Consider the following 23,439-nt stretch of genomic DNA (forward strand, 5'->3'; position numbering starts at 1 on the left):
GTTAATAACCAAGTAATCAAACATTACTACCTGGATCAAGTTGGAGTGTCCGGTATTTGACTACCTCCTGGTATAGACCATGAGGGCACTTGAAGTGTTGCGCCTGGACTGAGAGAGGACAGACTGCCAGCTGTGAGAAACAGAGACAGAGGTGCACTTTCTGCTGCACTGGAGGACACAATAGCTCAGTAACAAACTAAATCCCCAAATCCCCACACCTGACAGATTCAGAACAGATTGAGGAGCAGAGAGTGAGCCTCTCTGATAATATTATTTTATTGTCCAAAATGCCTGTTACTGTTTACTGGTTTTGATAGCTTTGGCAACACTGTACATCATCAGTGATGCTAATACAGCTCTTCCAGTTTGAGCGTGAGAGCCTCACTGTGCCAAGAGTGGGGTTTCTCCAGGAGCACGGCTGTATGTCTGTCCTTGTCCCTCCCTCACAAGTCTTCCAACGCTTGAAGTGCCTGCTGCACTGTCTCCTGGACGTGGCTCTGAACCGCTTCTTGTCCAAAGCTCATGATTATTAGCGATAACACATATCCATGTCTGTTTTACTCATTTTCTAGCAGGGAGGTGGACAAAGGTTGTTAGTCCCAGTTAATGAAGTATTACTTCATTTCGATCACTCAACTGGTCAGCAGTCCGGCCTGAATGCTCAATGTCCAAAACCTTGACAGGAGGTTTGAGAGGTCAAACTAAGACGGGCACACACACATGCAGATACACACACACACACAGGCACAGAGGGGAATCCCAGCTGCACTGTCTGGCCACTGGGATTCCCTGTGTTGTGTTGATTTCCCAGCCAGTGTTGGGGGTGTTTATTGTAGTCCCAGGTAAAGGACAGGCGGCCGTGTGCTCTTCCCAGCACTCCTCGTTGGTGTTGGCTTCTGTTGGGAGGCAAGAGTGCTAACCCCCCCCCCTCCTCCTCTTCCTCTCCGTGTCTTTCAGGTGTTTCTCGCGGTCGGACCACCTGGCCCTGCACATGAAGCGGCACATCTGAGGACCCGCGGCCGGTCCGGTCCTGCTCGGGAGCCGGAGCCGATCAGAGCCCGGCTTTCAGTCAGCCCGTCCTGCGCTCGCCGCCACCAGGGAGGGAGAGTACGACACAAAAGAGAGAGAAAAATTCTTTTTAAAAAAAAAAACAAAACAAAACAAAACGCACACTTTGAAGACTGTCCATCATCTTTGTAGCAGATATGCGATTAGCCATGCCTTACCTACCTAGCCAGGGATGGGAGTCAGACACTGCCAAACAACTGCTGATCCAGTCATGCCTCATATGTACATATATCTTTTTTTTTTTTGGAGCTACTGTTGCCACGGAATCTGGAGAGGCTAGAGTACAATCTTCTGCAATGCCCACCAACTACCGGCCTGCCTCCGGGACACTGTGGAGGTCGTGGTTGCTTTGAGAGTTGAAGATCGATTCGCTCAGTGGGCAATTTCTCTCCCCTTTTTCGGAGAATGGGAAGGTTCCAAACGATCCAGGCAGGGCGCACTTGATCTCTGGCCGTGGGGCGGAAGCTCGTCCAGGAATCGCTGAACAGGGACAGCGGTCAGCCAGCAGCTGGGCCTGTCCTGTTTGTTTGGATGACTACACAAAGAGGGGGGGACAGCTCTTCTCTGCCCACCTTAATGCCTGCCGATTCGCAGGCGCCCGATGACTACGCAGCGACACTTTCTTGCCTTTTTTTAAAAACAAACGTTGTTTCTCAGCTGAAACGTCTTAAAAACTCACCGAACGGTTGCTTTGTGTATGTGCGCGTTCAGCTGCGCGTGCCACAGGGGGGACACGACTCGTGTGCACTAAGCAAAATCGGTAGCTTCTTCCTAAGCACTGACTGTGAGGAGAAGGACAGTGGACAATTGTTTGATCGGAAAGACTTTGTCAATCCTGAAACGGAAGGAAAGGCCTGTTCTGTGCTTTCAATCCAAACTGCAGAGCTCTTAATCCCAGAAGGCTTTGCCTTCTTCTTTGCGACCTAGAAAACTTGAAATCCTCTTTGGCAAATGGAACCTTTTGGTCCGTTCTGGAGCAACACAACCCAGGGGGACCATTATCCCTGCCGGACAGCCTTGGGGAGTTCCTGGGGGGGGTGGTGAGACGTGACTGTGGTTTGGGGTCCAACTCCATCGCAGGAGCTACCAGGATCCCAGGACTCTGATGTTACTTCCAGCACAGCTCGCCCGCTTCTTATCCCATCGTCCGCACTGACTGTTTTCATCCGTGTTTTCTTAAAATCGAAGGAAAAAACAAACAAAAAAAATACACTCACACGCACACCAACTGACATGAACAGAACGTTTTCTTTGCTCACAGCTTTTCGTTATGAAAAGCAGCAAAAAAAACACACACGCAAAAACTGTAAAACACTGCGTGGCAGAGCGACAGACCGTGTCCGGCAGTGGCTCTGCGGTAAAGTGTTTTAACGGTAGAGGATTAGCTACCGCTGTTCTGTACTAACGGTTTACGTCACATCAGACTGAAACACACGGGAAAAATAAGGGCATCACCATTTGCTCTCCCGTGTTTAACTGCCGTCTCCAGGTGTCCTCGGCCTTAGCGTTCACCACCCTGTACTCCCGATCCAGGAAAGAAACTGGGAATCTCCCCTCCTCCTGATCGCGCCGCCCGCAGGGGAGTCGTCGTTGTCGCCCTGCTCGCCCACCGGTAATCGGGACGGGTCGTTGACACAGCACGACGCTCCGGCCGGCTCAGGAAACTGCTGCTGCTAAGCAACCCAGGACTCCGCGAGGCGGACTGACAGCCCGGCGGGAGGAGATTAGCGTCGCGCGTGCTCGTCAGGACGCGTCAGCGGAGCGGTTTCTCTCAAAGACCGACAGAAACCGATCGTTCAGTGAAGAGGTGGTTATACCTGTTGGGTCTTTCCGTTTGATTTGGGACGGGAGGGGTAATGTGTGAAAACGGGAACTTTTAAAAGAACGAAACAAATTAAAACGAACAAGCCAAATTTCGCGAGGTTTTCGGATGTTGTTCCTGCTCTCGTACAATCGGCGGGCACCCCTCTGCCCGCGGGACTCTGCGTGACTGCGCATGGCTGGAAGCCTGCTGTCTGCCGGGCTCTGGCGTCACTTCCTGTGTGGTGTTCTCTCCCATGAGTAGAAACAATCCCGCCAGCTTGCTGCGCGCTGCAATCTTCAGGCGTACATTGTTAGTTTGAAGTCACCCAGACACGCCTCGGACTCAGTTCCTCACGTTAAGGCCACTCCCTTGTTTGAAAGGGGTAGGAACGGAGTCACCAAAACAGAGTGGACCTGTTTCAACTGCGTATAGCCGTCAAGCAGCTTAAAGATTTATGTGATGTTGCACAAACCCAGCGTGGTTGGATCTTATAGCGGGGAGAGAAGGGCAGATGTAAAGTTAGGGTGAGGGGAACTGCCACCCGTCAGTGCCAGCTGGTTGACATCTCCCCTCCCTTCCCACTGCCTGCGCTGTCAGGGGCCACAGTGGCCCCATGCTACACTCCCCTCCTCTGGACTACCTGATGTTGAACACTGGCAGCAGTTCTGTGAGGAAAGAGCCCGGGATCAGTCCTGTCCCTTAACACAGATTCAGACCTGAGCTGATCAGCCTGACTTTTCCACTCCCACCTGTTTCAAACCGTTTCACTTTTCTCCGAGCAGTTCCCCCCCCCCGATTATTTGCTAGATCTTCAGCAGCCGGGACAGATGAGCCGTTCCGAATCGGTTAGTGGCCCTGGAGGGGTGGGCGGGTCTCGGGTCCCACACTGGCGTGGGCCGCGAGAGCCCAGGCTGCCGGGTTGGGACCGTCGCGGGACGACTGCGGCGGCACTGTCGCCACTCTGATTCTAACAACGCGAGCAGAAAAAAAACCCAGTTTGGAAACCGAGACCGTTTCACCCAGCGAGAGGGAAAGGCGTGGATACGGGACGACCAAAATAACGCTGACCGAAGAGGCGATAAGGGAACGTGCTTCAAAACGAACCAAAAAAAAAAACGAAGCGAGGAGGCCCGCCAGCCTCAGCCTGGTCTGGTCTGGTCTGCCTGGATGGGTCCTCGTGCGAGTGGACGTCAGTCCCCCTGCGGTCTCTTACTGCCCTTCCTGCGCTCGCTCCCAGCACGATCCGCCGCAGGACTGCAAACGCCCTCCCAAAGATTGTGCATCCCCTCAGACATTTCCTCCCGACCCTTTTCTGTCCTTCCCAGTCTCCTCGTCTTGGCGGGGGGAGGAGGGGGGCGTGCCCTGTTCGGGAGCAGGATCGGGGGTGTAGAGTGGCCGCCAGGGGCAAGGAGCCTGACACCCGATGGAGTGGATATAGCTTTATAAGGTCCGTGCTGCCTGTCGCTATGCAGGTTGGACGTTGAACAAAAACACAAAAAACAACACGCGTCAGGAAAAAAAATAGAAAAAAAGGAAAAAGCACCCCAAAAAAAGCAGGCTTCGGGGCCTCAGTGACTTATAGGAGTTGTGGTGAAATAAAATGTTCCTCTTCTTAATCACAGCATAACATTTCAATCCATTAATCGCACTCTCTCTGTATACTACTAGCCTAGCCTATCAGTTCGAGCACTCCTCTGTGAGATAGCCACTTAACATGTTCTGATTCTCAAAGATGCACTGTCCACCCTGACCCCCGCAGGACCCTGATAACCATCTGACCTCCAGAGCCCCTGGGACGTCTCTGGGCTTTGGATCAGCTTGGAGGTGATAACTGAAAGGCGCTATACAAAGCACATTGGAGTGGTTAGGGCAGTTTGCCTGTGCAGGTCAGCGGCTCTCCTGGATATTGCATCTTTGAGTGTGTTTGTAGCTGCTGTGTTTGTCCATATTCCGTGTGTCAGTGTGTAAAATCAGGGGGTCCGCCATTTCACCCTTCCTCCCCTGACTCCCCTCCCGGGTCTCACAGCAGTGCATCCTGGGAGTTGAGCTGCCTGGAAGCTCAGAGCATGCTGGGACTTGACTCCTGGTGGAGCAGAGGGGCCCAGGAGTTCAGCCACTGCCTTGGGCTCCAGCCACACAGAGCACTGGTGCAGGGAACGGGAGTGTGGAATCAGAAATCTGCTTTCAATCCCTCGTACAACTGTAATTGTACATTTCCTACAGGCCTTGCTTTGTTTTGGTTTCGGGGTTTTTTTTTTTTGTATTTTTTCTTTTTATTTTGTGAGAGACGGGGCTTGACACAGCACACTTGTCTGTGAGAGAGCACCAGGCAGGTACCTGTCAGCGTTCTACAGACTTCAGTCCTGAACTGTTTTAGTTCCAGGAGAACTGCTTGCCATTTCTACAAGTGCTTCTTTTTTCCCGGTCAGAGGACCAGCCACTGTGTGGCAATAGGGTTCCTGTTGATTCCATGAAATTAGCTAGTAATGCACAGGAGGTGTGTCAGCAAGACCTGTCTTGACGGCACCTGGTTTTGTTTTCATTATTGAAGACGTGACGACTTTGCGAAGAGTGGCCCCTATCTCCCCTCCCCCATGCCTGCACCCATGCTCACACCCCGTCCCCTAGCCAGAGCTTACTTCTGTCACCTACACTTTCTTATTTCTTTTTTTTTTTTTGGCTGTACAAAGTGTTTAAAAATATTATTTGTATTATATGATGTTAGTATGGTAATGTTCTTTATTAAGGAAGAAGAAAATTTATTTTTGTTACTGGTCTGTTTCATAATTCTTTTTTAAATTGGTATTGTAAGATATCTATGCAAGAACTGTTCTGTGGAGCCTTTTTATTTAAGAATGTAATATGTGTAATAAATGGTAGAATCTGCTTGGCTTGGGATTAAAATTTCTCTCCCGTGCTCTTGACTGCTAAAATGATTTGTCTGGATTCTCGGGGGAGGACTGGGAGTGCAGGAATCCAGCTTGTTATCGCAAAGGCGAGTAGACAGCTTTTCACTTTTTCCTGGCACTCGCCTCCAGAGCCGGTGACGTCTGGGAAACTGGGTTACCGAGCCTTGTGTAGCGCGTGTGGAATTAAAAACCCGCCGCCCTGCCGAATGTCCGCAGAGCCATCCTATTTCCCTGGGGCCCCTGCTGGTCCCACAGGTGTGGCGCTGAGGGACCCCAGAGCGCTGCACGCAGGGACCCCGAGTTCCTCGTCTCCTCCTCTCCGCGGGCTCCCTCTGTCCAAGTGCTGGCTCAGTGGGGACATGTTTAGCATTTCTTCACGGCCGTGTGACGCAGACTAGCTGAACTGGAGTCGTGGTGCCTATAAATCTTCTCTCAGGCTGAGGTCAAGGTAGTGAATAGTCCCACTTAAACAAGCGAAGCAGCCAGACGGGAGAAGACAGTGCTCTGATTTGGGGAGGGTAGGTATCACCCCCCTTGTTAGAAATGGAGGTCCTGTCTGTAACAGCTGTGCTCCCCGTAACCTTTCCCTCCCTGATCTTTGACCTGGGGAGGCCTTGGCACCTGCCCCCCTCGTTGTTATCGGAGATCGGAGGTAATGGACTCCGCGTCCGGTCCTGTGAGCTGGACACCTGCTGCTGCACTGGAGCCCGGTGAGGGAGGAGGGCACCAGCGTGACGGCCGCGCGCTCTCAAAGCCACGCCTAGCGCCTCCGAGGGCGGGGCCTCCGGCGAGTCGGCGGCCAGCCGATCTGGCGGAGAAGGAGCCCTGAAACGAACAGGAGAGCCGGGAGGGGCTGCTCGGCCTCGCCGTGACTGCAGCTCTCTCATGCCAGGGAGAAGCAGCCGCCACCGGGCACGCGGGCGGCAGGAGCCCTCCGCCGGGGAGCTGTCTGTGCCGGACAGCCCTGGCAGTTGAACGTTGACGGCGCCTCCGTGCCTTCTGGGTGCCTGCTGCCTGCTCCTGGGTGCAGTACTCTCACTGTCCACTGCGATGGATTGGTGGGCTGCAACACTGCTAGGAGCGCTTACGGGGGGGTGTTTTCAGTTCTGGTGTTTGCTCCTAGGTTGCTGAAAGAATTTCTGAAAATGGCTTTCAAGCAGGGAGATTTTTTCATTCCAGCATGCGTAGACGCTAGTAAGAGGCGTGCTTGGAAACTGGGCCTGTCCATGTTGGCTCCCTCACAGGGTGGCTCAGCGCTGCCGAGCGAAAAGCACACGGCACGGACCGCAGCTCCTGCAACAGCTGCAGCTCCTATAGCGCCTTAGCGCAGCCGGCCTGGAAAAGAAATACAAAATAGAACAGCAGACGCTGCACAAAGAAGTTATAAAACCTTTTTGAAGAGGTCACATGCACAAACCACTTACAAGAAGCCTTATTGACATAATTGTGGGCTAATGGTTAAGTGTCTCTAATAGAGGATGAAAGCAGTGTGACTTGGAAATCAAATCTGAGTGCTCTTTTCTCATGGAAGTAAAGCCTACTGAGACCCATCGGACTCCCCAAGGAATCACTGCCTGGAGTACAGACCCACACTTTACTTTCCCGCAGTAAAAGCAGTGTAGCAGTTCGGTGAACAGTGCAAAACCTATACAGAACAATCCAAACCATGAGAAACCATAGCACAGAAAGGTCCATCTATGGTATCAGGGGAGAAAATTGCAAATGTCCCATACAGATTTTCGAATGATAAAAGAGATTAACAGCACCTAACATTTGTAAATAGTTTGTTCCCCCTGCCTATTGTTACATATTTAATTCCTTGCATTTCTACAGCATTTTTTTATTCCAAAGCACTTTCCATACCAGCGTCCACCGACCACTTAAGTGCAGAACAGAGGAGCAGAGCTGTCTGAGGAGCTGCAGCCTCTCTGTCTCTGCGCAGAGCACGAGAAGGCGCACATCAGTCCTCTGAACATGCAGCCCCTTCCCTGGGTTTCTGCATCACTGGGGATTTATCATTAGGATGCATTGTTAGAAACGCAATTTATTACTAATTAGAGAAGCTCATGAATACTTACGACCCAACTCTCTCTCTCTCTCTCTCAGGAGCAGTCTTTATTAAACATCAGTTAATTAGGAATTTTATTAACTCGTCAATGACTTATCAGCCCGTTTATAAACTCTTAAACCATGGCTAACAGATGAAGTGATGTAATCAAATAACGAATGGCTAATTAGTGAGTAATTATGTTTAAAGAGGTGGCCTAATAAATCAGCTCTCCAAATGTCTTTCACGAGCTAATCCTGACAGGTTACTCATTCATGACTAATAAAGGACACTGATGTCTGTCTTATACTGTACATATCATTTCTAACGTTGTGAAGGATCATGGCTAATTAATAATCATGAATCCCACAGTTCTTCTGCTTGCTTTTAAAAACTCCCAAACTCCGGCACACATTTCTCAAGAACCATGTCGAACTAATCATGCCTGTTCTGAAATGAAATCTAACAATTAAGATTCATCCAAAGACCTAAAACCCAAGTGGAACAGCAACCAAGTGTGGCCCAGTGGAAATGCGGACGGACGTTCTCACAAATGTTTTTAATGAGAACGTTTATAGAAAACGCTTGGAAGCTGAAAAACAAAATCTGGCTAATTGAGTTGCAGACAAAGGAAGTCACCAGGGGAAATATCCGCACCAGGCAGTGCTGGGGGGGCCTGGGAGAGGCAGATGGTCGCTTGTGGGTGGCTGGGGGGGGGGGCAGGACAGGAGACAGGAAGGCCCTGTGTCCTCGGCCCTGCAGCAGGGCTTGAAGGGAAGTGTGTCACCCCCCCCCCCCCCCATCATCCCATCTCCCCTGGAAGATCCTGACTAACAGGCCTGCCCCCCCCCTCCTGGTGCGTTTCCTTCCCTGCTCTGTCGAAGAATCGCAGGAAATGAGGCCCGGGAGCTCTAGGCCAGGAGAGCGTTGAGACACAAAAGCAGATTAGACATTTCCCACGTGGAAACTCAGGCTAAAAAAAATGCACAGGGCTTCTAAGACACGAAACACTGCGTGTGTCCGCTGAAGGCCCTGAGTTTCAGACCAGGTGCTGCTGCGAGGTCAGTGTTCAGGCATGGGCCACCCAGCAGGAGAGTCTGCAAGATGAGGTCTTTTCAGGCTCTTTACTATAGAAATACAGGGCCCTCCGAGGCCAGTACAGAGCCCCGCAGTGTCCCTGAGACCACCGAGGCAAAACCGGCCCGGCCTCCCTCTGGAACCAACTCCCTCGTCGATGTAACCGATGACAGCTGCAGCAGGGTGAGTTCTGAAGTGAACAGAAACGTTTTGTCTGCCTACGTAGAAGAAAGTGCTTCCGCGCCACGCCATACAGCATCACAGTAACCCAAAACATACAGCCAACGGAGCCAAGGAGAAAATCTGAGACTGTCCAAGTCAATTTCCAGACATTAATATAACTGAGCAAAATTTTAAATAATAATCATAATCATTCCTTACACTCATAAAGCGCCTCTCTGGACACTCCACTCAAAGCGCTTTACAGGTAATGGGGATCCCCTCCACCCCCACCAGTGTGACACCCCACCTGGATGATGTGACAGCAGCCAGAGTGCACCAGTACACTCCCCACAACCCAGTTATCAGTGAGGAGGAGAACAGAGTAACAAAGCCAGTACATAGATTGCAAATAACATACCTGTAAAATACTGAAGGAAGAACACCCCTAGAACAGGCAAGAACTCAAAGCGGCTGTAACAAAGCATCTAAATGATAACACAAAGACGCTCAATTTCTCACAGAGAGGGACAGGAAACAGAAAACTGACTTGTATACTCTGCACCTGGCTGTGTCCCAGTTCTCAAGATCACCTGAATTAACTAAGCAGACCTCATATAGTAGACCTTGTTCTGCCATAATCAAATGGACGTATGGAAGCAGATTTTTTTCCCTCCGTGCTGCTAATAGGCTTCCATATTTACGTATGGGACTGGCCAAAAACACAACACAGATTATTTTGTGCTTTTCTGTCCTGATGTTTCCGGAGCACTGTATCAATGAAACTGAAGGGTGGAAATGTTTCGTGCCGTCCTACCACACTAGACTGCTAAAAAAAACAAAAGGAAATGGCATGGGAATGCATGTAAATCTGTGAACAGTAGGCATACCTTTACAAAAAGGGTTGTAGGAGTATGGAACAGACTATCCAGCCATGCTGACCGAACCCGATACCTGTATCAGTTGTTGACTAACACTCAAATGGGCTCGATGAGCTGAATGTCCTAACACTGCGAGTTACTGCAGCGAAAGCTTATAATTACTGTGAAACACTACCCTGTTAGAAACGGAATGTGGAGAAGCTGTAATGCATGGTCACATTTTCCTGCACAGTAAGGAAATGGAACATGCAAAGGAAAATGAGGGAGATGGGGGGAGCAAAATTGATTAGTGGAGTTTCTATGGGAAAACTCCATCTGCACTCCCTTAGGAAAGCGTGAAAACAAATCACTGCCTCTGGTGCATCCTCCTGCGAGGCTGTGCAGAAATTCCTGGTAACTTTTTTTCCAGTGAGCTCATACCTATGGGATCATGTTCAAAACAGAGGCAAGAAACCGCAGGCGTCTCTAGGAGCTCGTGGAGGAAGATTCCTTGCACATGACTCTTACGGACGCGAGTGTGGTTTAAACGAAGGGCTGTTTTTCCTTATCTTGCAGCCTGTGTCCCGTCACCCCACGGGCAGTGATTGGACAGGAGCCGTGAGCTGATGCTGCTGGGGGTGGTGGGATATCTGGAAAGCAAGCGGGGGGGGTGATCCCACACATGACACACACACATCCTGCTCCCTCTGCCTCCATCTGTATCCTGCCTCGGCCCTCCAGCAATCTTCGTTGACATCAGCTGAGCACATCTTCAATTTCCTGCAGGCTCACAGGGAAAGCACACATACTTTTAAGCCCAGGTGTGGAACCTGAAGCAGATCGTCAATGGTCTGTGCCTCAGATCATGCAGAATGGAGGCTGGCAGGCGAGAGCCTCATGATGGCTTTCGTCATGCACGAAACTCCATGTCTGCAAGTTTGCTTTTCTTGCGTGTGGAAACGTTACTGTCCTGGCCGCCTTAAGCACCAGCCACAGCCAATCCAATCCCGCAGCGGTGGGATGCTCTCAGTCCGTGCGAATCCACTTGTTTTAACCTCAATCTGGTGCAGGAGAACATGACTGGTATTGCTGTACATGCAGGCAGCCAGCTGGGGGTCCTTGCTGGGGGTCCGTGCAAGTCTCCAAGTCTCCAGCGTCTTCTTCACTCTCCACAGCTGTAAAAATACTTATCACCCACCACACCAGCCAAAAAAAAATACACATAAACAAACAGAAATCCCAGCTCCAGCCATCCTGTGCCTCATCCTGCCTCCCCCCCCCTTACCAGGCCATGAGCTGGGAGGAAGAGGAAGTTCCTAGTGAAACAGCACCACGGTTTCCTCCCTCTCAAGGCCTGCCTATTGTTCGGGGGGAGGCCATGAGCAGCACACAGCATGTTCTGGCGCAGGTGTGTTATGAATCAGAGGTTCCTCTCCTCCGAACCTCCAGTCAACAAACCCCCAGGTGTGGAGAACCAGGGGTCCAAGCGCACAGTGTGACACCCCCACCCCTCCTCCCCCAGACATCCTGCAGAGACACGACAGTCTCTGTCACTACTGGCGCACTCCACAGCGAGAGGGATCAACGGATCAGGCGTACCGAGAGTAAATCCACAGGCTCGTACGTGTCACGCCTTCACAATGCTTTTCCCCATCTTTTAATCTAGTCTAACCTGCTTTCGTGTGGCTTTCGTGCTCCACTACATATGTCAATACCAACAGTCAATAGGTGTAGGGCAGATAATGACATTTTTAAAGTCTTGCATAGTAATATACATAGCAGAGCAGACACAAGCATAGCAGTATCTGCTACTGAAGGAACAAGTAATAGGTTTATTCCATGCTGAAGACACCTGAAGAAGGCTCTACGGCCGAAACGTTGTTTTCTTTCTTCTCTTTTCAGCATGGAATAAACCTATGACTTGTTCCTTTGCAGCCTACGCATGCTGACGCACCTGGACTACTTCAACCAGTATCTGCTGCTTCTGACTTTGGTTGTTAGTGATGAATGTTAGTGAGGATCCTATCCAGATCCGCCAGGGTATCAGTTTTGGCATCATGGCTGGATGGCTTGTTCCCCACTCCCGCCCCCCTTGGCGTACAGAGGTGTTCTCTGCTGTTCTCAGCTTTTAGGGTACCGGCAGGTGCAGGTGCTCAGGTGAAAGGCTGTTTGCCTCACAGTGATGGAAGCCCCGTGGGGGAAATGGGACAGTTCCCCCGTGTTTCATGTAGGCACACGCTGACATGCGGTGGAGCTGCGTTTGTTTACGCCCGTAAAAGCACACCATCTGAGCGTTCCTGCCTGCAGCCTCCGCTCTGGCAGCTGCGAGGGAGCTGGTTTCCTCTCTCTCTCTCTCCACACTTTCCAGCTGCCCCTGTCGCCGTGACTCACTCTGACTCAAAGTTCCCATTCGCTCCTGCACATTCCCAGGAACCCGCGCCGCACCGGGAAAAACTGAGAAACACCCCGCCTGGCTTCCTCCCTTCTGCAGCTTCTTCAGAGATGTGGGGTGACAGGGTGACGGCCGCCCTGCCCGGCTTCGTCGTCTTGCGTGCGGCTGGGACTTCGAGCAGGCCGCTGTTGCTCATCTAACAGAGAAAAGAGAAGGAGGAAGGAATGAAGGAATGAAGGAATGCGAAGAAATAAGAGGCCTGGAGGCCGTGGGCACAAAGCTGGAGAAACTGCAGAGACCTGGGAGCCGGAGTGGCGCTCCAGCCCTGGCACCAGAGCCCTGCGGTGAGCGGAGCAGCACTCTGCGCCAGGGACGCCCACGCTTCCCGACGAGGCAGCAGGCGGTGAGACAGCGCGCAATATACCCTCTGCGCTTAATTCACACACAGACACAGCCCCCTTCCGGTGCTTCCCCCTTCCCCAGCTGCCTTGAGCACAGAGCCGGGCAGATTGCAGGGGAGAGGGCAAACCCCACAGCGGCGGGGCCGGTCCCGACGGTGGCGCCTGTGGACCAGTAGGGGGCGCTCTTCCCCAGCTTGTCCTCCAGTGGTGTCGGCCTCTCTCTGGGCCGCGTTGCCCCTCTCGCCCCGGGCTCCACAATGGAGGGTCTTGCGTCACACAGAGGCCTTCCCTTTGATCAAAGCAAGGCTTCAGCTCTGCTCCTCCAGCGCGCCGCCACATCCAGTCACTATGTGAGCCTATTCCATATGTGTGACGTCTTCATATCTACAGCTCAGGTTTTGCGCCATGTGTCATCAGAAAACGATCCCCCGCCTGCCCAGCTCCTCTGAGACAGCGCGGGCAGTGAGGTAATTAGGCAGTGACTGGTGATCTTGTGCCAACTGCCTGAAGATGCAAACAAGCCTAATTGGTTTCCTAATGGGCTCGTTCATTCACCTGGAGTCTTAGGGGTGGGCTCACAGCTCTCACAGCACGGCCAAGATATGCAAAAACAAAAAGACTCCTCGTGGATGCATGCGTTTAAGAAATAAGAACCTAATTGCGTGGTAATTTCTTTCATGTCTAACTGGGGAATAGTTTTTTTTTTTCTCTCTTTTTGGGCTGCTCTGTGTTTGTAAAAAGTGTGCTGGTGGATGTTGAGAAGAGCTTTCTTCCTGGCTCCTGCACCACCCCCGGTCTGCACTCCCTCGCCGACTCCACACGACACCCGCCCCGAGAGGCGAGGGGAGAGCCAGCCCGCCTGCTCCGGGCTCGGGGACGGAGAGGTCACCCCCCGCTGCCCTGCCGTAGTGTCAGCGTGTGCCCCCGAGGCAGAAACGCTGCTCCTGCAGCTCTGGGACGGCGGCGGCCGCTCACGGCTGCTGGGAGGGTCCGTTTCTCCGGAGGATACAGTGAAAACGGAAGGTCAAGACAGGAGGGAACACGGATCTGCTCTGCTGGCTCACATACAGCTGCATCTTGTCCTTCACACTGCCCCCATGACTTGATTTGAATGTCTTCCTACAGTGTTCTGCTGAAGTCCTGCGAATTCCAGCAACTGACACCGCGCCCAGGCCCCAAGTCCCACACACTCAAGACATTTCCCACTTCACATCCACAGGCCGACAGCCGCGCCCAAATCTCTCGCGACAGGCGAAAAACATTTTCTCAGGAGTCAAAAACGATGGCCAGCGGGTGAACCGACTCCTTTGCTGACTCCTCTGCTGTTTCTCCTGTGGACGGGCCTTCGTGGGCGCTAGCAGGGGGGTACCAGATCGCAGGGGAGAGGGCAAACCCCACAGCGGCGGGGCCGGTCCCGACGGTGGCGCTTGTGGAGCAGTAGGGGGCGCTCTTCCCCAGCTTGTCCTCCTGTGGTGTCTCATGGTTCTCCCCACTCCATTCGCGGGCTGAGAGGATCGCTTCTGCGCTCGCCATCGTGTTCCAGGTTCGGTGCTGGTGGGACTCCCCTGTGCACAGCCTGTCATGGCCCGTCACCTCTGTATCTCCCACGCCCAGTTCTGCTGCAGAGGCGGCGTGGCCAGTCTGGAGATCGACTTTGTGAATTTTCGCTGCCCGTTTGCTCAGTCAGCGGTGATCAGTGGTCGCTGGGCTCCTGCGCTGAACCGAAGCCAATGCGAGAGGGCAATGCGGGCAGTGGACTGACAGTGCTGGCAGCGCTGACAATAAGTCAGTGGGACTGGCAGGCCACATCCCGGGGTGCCAGTAACGAAGAAACACGAGCGTGTTTCCAATCTTTGGCGTCCTGTCCACGGCGGATGACTGACACTATCGCTGGAGCGGCTGTGTCTGTGCAGCCCGGCGGCTGGAAATGGATCGCCCCTCTCTCGGGCTTATCTGTCCCATCCGACAGCGCCGAGACACACTGCTGCAGCCAGAGCTGGCAGGCAGGGAGGAGTGAGGGACCGTCTCAGTGCTTCTGAGCTGCCCCTGCCGGCGGACCGAGCAGTCCGACTGACCACAGCTCCCCGCCCAGATGGGTTACCGCTGGAGCCTGACATCTGCGAGAGAACGAGAAACCATTAGAGCAAGCCCCCATCCTAAATCACTCTCGTATGGAAGAGCTGAAACAATATTGACACAGTATCGAGCATGTGTCCGGGACTAATGCCAATCAATCAATTGAACGATCAGTTCTCTTAGGCCATGTTTTAAGGAGAAGAAACGGGCTTGCCAACGATGACAGCTGAGAAACACACATGGCTGATAACACTAATATTAACCTCCCTGAGAAACACAGCAGCTGGAATCGCTTATCCAGACAGCTGCTGATACCTGCGCCCAGGAACGTGTAGCACTGATTTCCACTGAGCGCTGAGAGACTGCAGCAGGCAACAAGCACTAGAAATACTGCTTGAACTTTGACCCGTATTCGTGTTCTCGGCTACTTTGTTTGGCACAGGGAAGCAAGTAGAGTGATTTTAAAGATAAATCCAGAATAAAAGCAGAGTAAAGCACCTGTATAAAAGAATGTTCCTAAACTGCTTGACTTTAAGCAAAGAGTTTGCTGATTATGAACGTCAGGGAGTGCTAAACACAGTGGGGATCGATTCCAAGCTGCTGGCTTGTCCAATCCCAGGGCGGTCAGTTCTAACAGCACACAGTGAATCACAAGAGCATCAGAAAAGTCTACCGGCGAGAGGGGGCTCTTTGGCCCAACTAGCTTTTTTGGTAGTTTAGTAGCTGAATGAATCTAAAATATCATCCAGAATGATATGTCTTAAAGATGCCCAGAGTCTCGCCCCCAACCAAATTGGCCGAGAATCATTAATTCGGTAGAGAAGCCAAATCCAAACACCCCCCCAGTCTTAGAATAAATAAGTGCTCCCCACTCCCTGTCCTAAATTAACTCCCCTAAAGTTTCCAAGTGTGACACCATGTCCATGTTTCACTCAACATGAAACAGTGTAACAGTCTACTGGGTATACAGTGCCTCTTAGGATACTTGGATCAAAGCTACTCTGCTCTAGACCGAAGATATTTACCACTCCCTGCCCGTGCATTTACAACAGTCCCCTGAGACCAGAAACCATCAGTCTTGTTGCTCTTCTTTGAACTCCTTTTAAAGCTGGTGTGACGACTGAGACTGAACACAGTCTTTTAGACGATACTGGATCTTACTAAGGGCAGAACAGTGGCCCTCTGGTCAGCATCGCTGGGGCCCTGGGCTCAGTTCCTGGGGTGCTGTATGTGTGGAGTTTGTATGTTTGCCCTGTGTTTGCGTGGGTTTCCTCCCACAGCCCAAAGCTGTATTGGTAGTTGTGATCTGGCCCAGCTGTGAGTGTATGTGCCTGTGTTTGTGTCTGTCTTGTGATGGACTGGGTATCTCCTGGCGTGTGCCTGTTGCTTGCCAGGATAGGCTCTGGCCACCCCTTGACCTTGTATTCAATAATGCGTTTAGAAAATGGATGTACTGTATCTGACTAGGGCATCCTGCCTGAACTTGAATTCCACACTTTTTCCTATGGATCCACGTGTTCAACTTGCTTTTGTATTGATTCCACACTCTGTCCTGATGAGAACACAGCAGCATCTTCATCAGCACCTGGATGTCTTTTGTGTAGAATTCCTGCAAAGCAGAAGTACCCATGCGAGCTGTACAGTCTGTGTTCCTGCCACAGGCGAGGGCTTAAACGTTGAATTTCATTCGCCGGGTGTCAGCCCAGGCCATGCCTACAGCTACGTCTCTGTGTAGCTCCCTGACACTCTCCCCGTGCTGGTATCATCGTCAGATTTGACCCTGTCTCCCGTTCGAACCCCTATCCCCTCTGGCCTTTCCCACAGTGCCGCTGCCTCCATAGTATCTCCTCTCCTGAATCACAGCACCTGCCAGGCTCCTGTCCGCTGGGCTCCAGGCACCGGCAGCTACTGCATTTTCCACTCCCGTCACGCGGACGGTGCCGGGCTACAGGCAGACCCCCCATCCCCGTGTCTGCCTGGAGCTGACGGATCTGCAAAGACAGGCTGAGAGAACACCCAGGTCTGCCTTTGTCCTCCCCCAATCAGGGCAGGTTCCTGCTGCAGTTAAAATTAGAACCCATTGTCTTCCTGTCCCACATATGGTAGAGTAGGGCTGTCCCACATACGGTAGAAGCCCCCACCCCCTGTCTTCTCATTGCTGAGACATGACTTCATTTTGGAAGAGTTCGTGCTGCGGTGCTGTTCTTCTGCGGGGATCTCTGCGAATGCCCTCGGCAGACTCCTGCGTCGCTCCCTGTAGGGGAATGTATTATATACGCTCCTGTTTCCATGTCAGCTTCTCCAGTTTCGGGGGGTAAAAATAGAAGCCGAGACCTTGGAGCATTCAGTTCATTGTTCGTGTATCTCCCGCCTGTCTGTGTGCTGTCGTTTTTTGCTTTTTCTTTTTTAAAAGGCCGACATTTGAAGACTCAGTTTGCAGTCTCAATAAAGATTGTGTAGATTAAAAAAAAAAAAACTGCAGTTGGCATTGGTCTTTCCAGTGGCTTGTAATGAAAGGTCTAGTGCGGTGTCTTTAAGTGCCTGGCACAGACTGAAAAAAAAAACACTCAAGCGAAGAGAAAATGCATCCACGGAGCTCAACAAAATCGATGCACTGAAATTCCACGCCCCTCCAAAACCTCACTTAATTAGAAAGGGGGAAACAAATTGTGGCGATAGATCCACACGTCTGGTGTGTACAGACCCCTGGTCTCGGGCACTCCCTGTAAAATGCCGGCTTATGCAAGATGTGTGTCTAACAGCGTCCGCTGCGAAGTCTGAAAGAGGAGATCATGGGAGAATGAAGGAGTACAGGTGCTGCCGGCTCGTCTGGGGTCAGGGAAGCAATCCTGTCAGTCAGGCAGCAAGGACTGTGTCTGACACAGGCAGCACAGAGCTTCAAGGCCATGTGCTTTATCTCAGCCTTCCTTGCAGAGTCTTCCTCCCAGACAAAGGACACTGATGCTGCCCCCCCCACGAGTCAGCGCAGGAAGGAACACTCAGGACACAAGAGGGCAGTGTGCAGCTTCACTGCGGGCACGGAGACTGCTGTCCTAAACTGAACGACTGCTCCTGCCTCTGGTGTCCCGAACCAGGGCAGCGCCGCGCACATCACAGCGCTGACACGTGGGGGCTCCTCCGACACAACCCCCCCCCCCCCCTCGCTCCGCCTGTTAAATTGTGTCTTCATCTCGCTGTGCAGCGGTGAGCAAACTCGGTCCGCGAGGTTGACTCTCTTTCGTTCCAGCCCTCCTCTCATCGTTGCCTCAGTGGGCAAACTGTGCCCGTTTGTCTGCCAGGACTTCACTGGTTCTATTTAAAACATGACAATTTTGCCTAGAGGACTGGACTAGACTGAGGCTTGTTTCACACAGCTTACAGTACGTGTTGAAAACAGCAGTGTCATGAAGTCGCAGACGAATAAAAAAAAAAATGAAGTCGCAGACGTGAGTCTCAGGCGAGAATGAAGCTTCAGGGCTTCCACACATGAGCGGGCTGCAGTCACACAGGTCCTTTATCCAGCCAGTGCAGGCCAGCAGCCACGTGTTTGTGCTCTGGGGAACCTCTCACCCGGTTCAGACAGGAACGGCCCTTGCAGTCCAAGCAGACAGAACGTGAGTTCATGCTGCCATCTGCTGGCCAAACGTTTTTTGGGTTTCTTTTTTAATCCAGAATGAGCGGGAAGGGGGCCAATAACATACACCAGTCCGGCCGGTTTTGTTGTTGTCAATAATAATAATAATTCCTTACATTTATATTTAGTCCTGGGCACTCAACTCAAAGCGTTTTACAGGTAATGGGGATCCCCTCCACCACCACCAGTGTGACTCCCCACTTGGATGATGCGACAGCAGCCATAGTTCACCAGTACTCTCCCCACACACCAGCTCTCAGTGGGGGGGAGAGCAGAGTGATGAAGTCAGTCCAGAGATGGGGATTATTAGGAGGCCATGACTGGTAAAGGCCAGGGGGGAATGTGGCCAGGACGCCAGGGCGAACACCTCTACTCTTTTCGAGAAACACCCCGGGGTTTTTAATGACCACAGAGAGTCAGGACCTCGGTTTTACATCTCATCTGAAAAACAGCACCTTTTTTACAGTATAGTGTCCCCATCACTATACTGGAGCATTAGGACCCACACAGACAGCAGCGTGAGCGCCCCCTGCTGGTCCCACTAACATCTCTTCAATCAGCAACTCAAACCTCCCATCCAGGAGTCTCCCATCCAGGTACTGACCAGGCTCACACTGCTGAGCTTCAGTGGGCTGCCAGGTGCGAGTTGCAGGGTGATATGGCTGCTGACACTACCGTTGTTAAAGTCCAGGGATGAGAAACAAGCTGCTGATGAAATACCTGTTTCCTGGTTGGCCATAAGTGACCTAACCAGTCAGTACAAGAGTGCTGTTAGTGATTGCTGATGACTGGCTGCTCCCTCCAGTGCGATCTGTCCTAATTGACCCGATGAAGACTGTGATAAAGGCTACACTGCAGTGATACACAGGACCACACACCAGGCCAGATCCAACATGCTGCTGACAAAATGCAGATATAGATAGATAGATAATACTTTATTAATCCCATAGGGAAATTGATGTGTTACAGCAGTCCAGCCCAAGACAAGCAAAACAGACATCAGAATAGTTATAAAACAAAATAAATAAAAAATAAATAAATTGTGCTTTTGTGTTTCCAAACAGATATGAACACTCTGACATCTCTGACTTTCCAGACTACTGCCTTCTCTCTTAACTCCTTTATTGCTCCATATAATTGCTGCAAGATGCTGGTGGGCCAGTAGAAGGCACTCTTCCACTGGACCAGACCGTCATAAGAATGTAAGAAAAGGTTACAAACAAGTAGAGGTCATCTGGCCCATCCAGAATGTTTGGCGGTTAGCAGCTAATTGATCGAAGGATCTCACTCTCCCCTGGAAAGAAGCCGGGGCATCGGCATTGAACATGGATGGGCGGCTTGTTCCACATTCCCACCACTCTTTGGGTAAAGAAGTGCCTCCTGTTCTCAGTTTTAAATGCACCACCCCGTAGTTTCCACTATGGCCCCCTGGTTTGTGTTGTGCTTTTCATGCCGAAGAAATTGGCTGGGTTGACTTTGTCACTGACTTTGGGGATTTTGAACAACAAGGGATAAATTCCCTCAGCCTGTTTATGCAGGACCTTGGTTTAATCCCTGGAATGTATCAGGTTGCTCTTTTCTGGATGGACTCCAGGGCTGCAATATTGTTTTATACTGCCGTGACTGAAATTGTACACAGTATCCTACATGGTCCTAACGCCCTTGTGTCATCTTTGAGTTAGAAGATGACCGCTGTACATTAGGGAGCACGTTCACAACCCGGTAACCCGATCTTGCCTGAACTCAGAAGCCAAGCGAAGCTGAGCCCGGTCAGAACCGGGATGGGAAACCTCTGGGGATACTGGGGATACTGTTATAAATGGTGGGACACTAGGTGGTGTTCTTCCCTCTGGATTATCTTTCCATACATTCATTTTTAACGGCTTTATTCAATACAGGGATAAGGGGGAGCCAGAGCCTATCCCAGCAAGCAACGGGCTCCAGTCTGGATACACCCCGGACAGGACACCAATCCAGTGCAGGGCACACATACTCACGCCAGGGGCAGGAGTGCAAACCTAACCACTGCACCAGTATTTCACCCTTTCCCCCAGATCACAATGTCCCTGTATAAATATCCTAGTATGGTGTCTGGAAACACTGCACTGTAGGAGGTGCTGTCTGTCAGATGGAACCTTAATCTGAGGTCCTCATGACCTGGGTCATTAGAGATCCCCTGGGCTGTTAGCAAGAACAAGGTTATTAACCCCAGTGTTAATAGGGTTAAATTCCACACTGGGCTTGTACAGTCGGGTCATCCAAAGGTTAATTCACCTGGTGAAGCAGTTTCCCTCTCCCTCTGACCTGCTGATACAGTAACTCCAGCGTTGTGTGTCTCCCAGGTGGGGCTACTGGTGCAGACTGGCTGCTGTGTCTCCCAGGTGGGGATACTGGTGCAGACTGGCTGCTGTGTGTCTCCCAGGTGGGGATACTGGTGCAGACTGGCTGCTGTGTGTCTCCCAGGTGGGGATACTGGTGCAGACTGGCTGCTGTGTGTCTCCCAGGTGGGGATACTGGTATAGACTGGCTGCTGTGTGTCTCCCAGGTGAGAATACTGGTGCAGACTGGCTGCTGTGTCTCCCAGGTGGGGATACTGGTGCAGACTGGCTGCTGTGTGTCTCCCAGGTGGGGATACTGGTACAGACTGGCTGCTGTGTGTCTCCCAGGTGAGAATACTGGTGCAGACTGGCTGCTGTGTCTCCCAGGTGGGGCTACTGGTGCAGACTGGCTGCTGTGTGTCTCCCAGGTGGGGCTACTGGTGCAGACTGGCTGCTGTGTGTCTCCCAGGTGGGGATACTGGTGCAGACTGGCTGCTGTGTGTCTCCCAGGTGGGGCTACTGGTGCAGACTGGCTGCTGTGTGTCTCCCAGGTGGGAATACTGGTGCAGACTGGCTGCTGTGTCTCCCAGGTGGGGATACTGGTATAGACTGGCTGCTGTGTGTCTCCCAGGTGAGAATACTGGTGCAGACTGGCTGCTGTGTCTCCCAGGTGGGGCTACTGGTGCAGACTGGCTGCTGTGTGTCTCCCAGGTGGGGCTACTGGTGCAGACTGGCTGCTGTGTCTCCCAGGTGGGGATACTGGTGCAGACTGGCTGCTGTGTCTCCCAGGTGGGGATACTGGTGCAGACTGGCTGCTGTGTGTCTCCCAGGTGGGAATACTGGTGCAGACTGGCTGCTGTGTCTCCCAGGTGGGGATACTGGTGCAGACTGGCTGCTGTGTCTCCCAGGTGGGGCTACTGGTGCAGACTGGCTGCTGTGTCTCCCAGGTGGGGATACTGGTGCAGACTGGCTGCTGTGTGTCTCCCAGGTGGGGATACTGGTGCAGACTGGCTGCTGTGTGTCTCCCAGGTGGGGCTACTGGTGCAGACTGGCTGCTGTGTGTCTCCCAGGTGGGAATACTGGTACAGACTGGCTGCTGTGTGTCTCCCAGGTGGGGATACACTTCAGTGGTGGGTGAAATGGGTACACTACTAGATGTAAAGCACTCTTGAGATCACTTGGAATGAAAAGTTCTATATACTGCAAATACACAGAATTACTGTTATTAACATCACTGACACTGTCAAGATAGTTAATAATTTTGAACCATGTTTACTTTTTAACCTCCCTATTCCCAATTAAAGATAATCAAATCACCTCATTCTGGTTTTCAAATCTTTCAACACACCCATGGCAACAATTGGTAATGAACACCAGTTAAGGGAGCGGACAGGCCGGGTACTGACGGCGCTGAAGGCCACTAGGTGGCACTCTTGCCTTCACAACACTGGGCTCCCCGTGTCTTCAGGAGAGACCCGTCTCCGCAGCATTCCCATCTCAACATCAAATCAAATGAACTCGGAGGTTCCACGGGTTCATATCCCCGTATTCACGAGCGGCACAGTTCTCAATGCTGCTGGCGGCTCCCGTGCAGTACAGCGCACTGTCTGTCAGAACGTGAATCCCTGACATATCGATATAGACACCGCGCGCTGAAATGAAAACTGGGGGCCTGGCTTCGCGTGCCATGCAACTCCGGACACACGCCCCTCCTCGGCGGGGGCCATGGGGTCTAACTTCTACCTTGGTTCAGGTTTTGAAGAAAACAAGACGCGTGTCTCCTTCAAACCCTGAAGCCCGCTGTCTCTCGGGATGATGACACTGTTATTGTGATCGTGTTACTGTCTATTGTCTTGTCTGCTGTTCTATTTATATACCGCACCCGGGAGAGACTAATGAGAACCACTTTTCACTGTACTACGCACCCGTGGAAGTATAATGACAAATCAAGTTGAATTGAATCCCGGACTGCTCGGCACGGTCTGCAGGCAGACACGCTGCGCTTTCATCTCGCTGAGGCAGTGAAGAAACACACGCTGTCGTGTGACCCTAACCCCGCTTTTGGACAAGTTGTATACAGTTGCGTCGTCATGTTATTGTGCCGTGGTGCCGAGATAGAAACCAAGAGCTTGGCAGTTGCGACACTAAATTTACTGTCCGTCAACATGGCCCTAAGATCCCGTGTTCAGCTGCCTTTCACACATACAGAAGCCTGGGTGATAAACTGTAACCTCGAAACCTTGACGAGAATTATGTGTCAGGAATATATATATATATGTTACTCTGTAATAACGGTATTCGCTGGCTGGTCCAGAATCCAACCTGATTTAATAAGAGTCGAGAGCGCCGAGACGCGACTAACAGCACCCTCACCTTCATCCCTAAACTTCCTTAACACATACATAACAAATCCTACTCGACAGCGTGCATTTATTCGCTCACGTAATATAAGACCAGCTTTCGACGTTAGCTGTAACACACGCACTAAACACGACGAAACAGCGTTCACCAGCACCACTGAAAGCGCAACACCCTTCCCAACTCAATAAAGCTTACCCTCGCACATGCGCAGCTCACACCGTTCCCTTCTGCCCGTGCATTTCCGAAAGGGCTCGGGACGCCGTTCGGTAAACTCCGTCACGGCTTCGGCATATTTCGGCGCCGGCTCGGCCCTACCCGATGGTGCTTGCTGAG

General features: G+C 51.9%; 1 protein-coding gene and 1 long non-coding RNA gene across 3 annotated transcripts in view; one reads left to right on the forward strand and one right to left on the reverse strand.

Annotated features, from left to right (window-relative positions):
* The window catches only part of klf7b (Kruppel like factor 7b), a 41,786-nt gene extending 36,028 nt beyond the window's left edge, over window positions 1-5,758 (forward strand). Inside the window, exon 4 of one of the 2 annotated variants that reach the window (XR_015926328.1) lies at window positions 958-983. Coding sequence is in view for 1 of the 2 variants with exons in the window: in XM_088605836.1 (XP_088461962.1) it covers window positions 958-1,009 (52 nt within the window). In the remaining variant the exon portion in view is untranslated. Of the gene's footprint in view, window positions 1-957 lie in introns of both variants that reach the window. The other variant, XM_088605836.1, reaches the window with a different exon arrangement.
* On the reverse strand, window positions 944-23,438 carry LOC148649304 (uncharacterized). The gene is made up of 4 exons (XR_015926329.1): window positions 23,302-23,438; window positions 12,316-12,512; window positions 1,231-7,116; window positions 944-1,079 (listed from the first exon to the last, which is right to left on the reverse strand). It is a non-coding gene; the product is annotated as an uncharacterized LOC148649304 (long non-coding RNA).
* Window position 23,439: the final 1 nt, after the last annotated feature.

This window comes from Lepisosteus platostomus, chromosome 14, assembly GCF_059453375.1.
Source record: "Lepisosteus platostomus isolate fLepPlt1 chromosome 14, fLepPlt1.hap1, whole genome shotgun sequence".
NCBI lineage: Eukaryota > Metazoa > Chordata > Actinopteri > Semionotiformes > Lepisosteidae > Lepisosteus > Lepisosteus platostomus.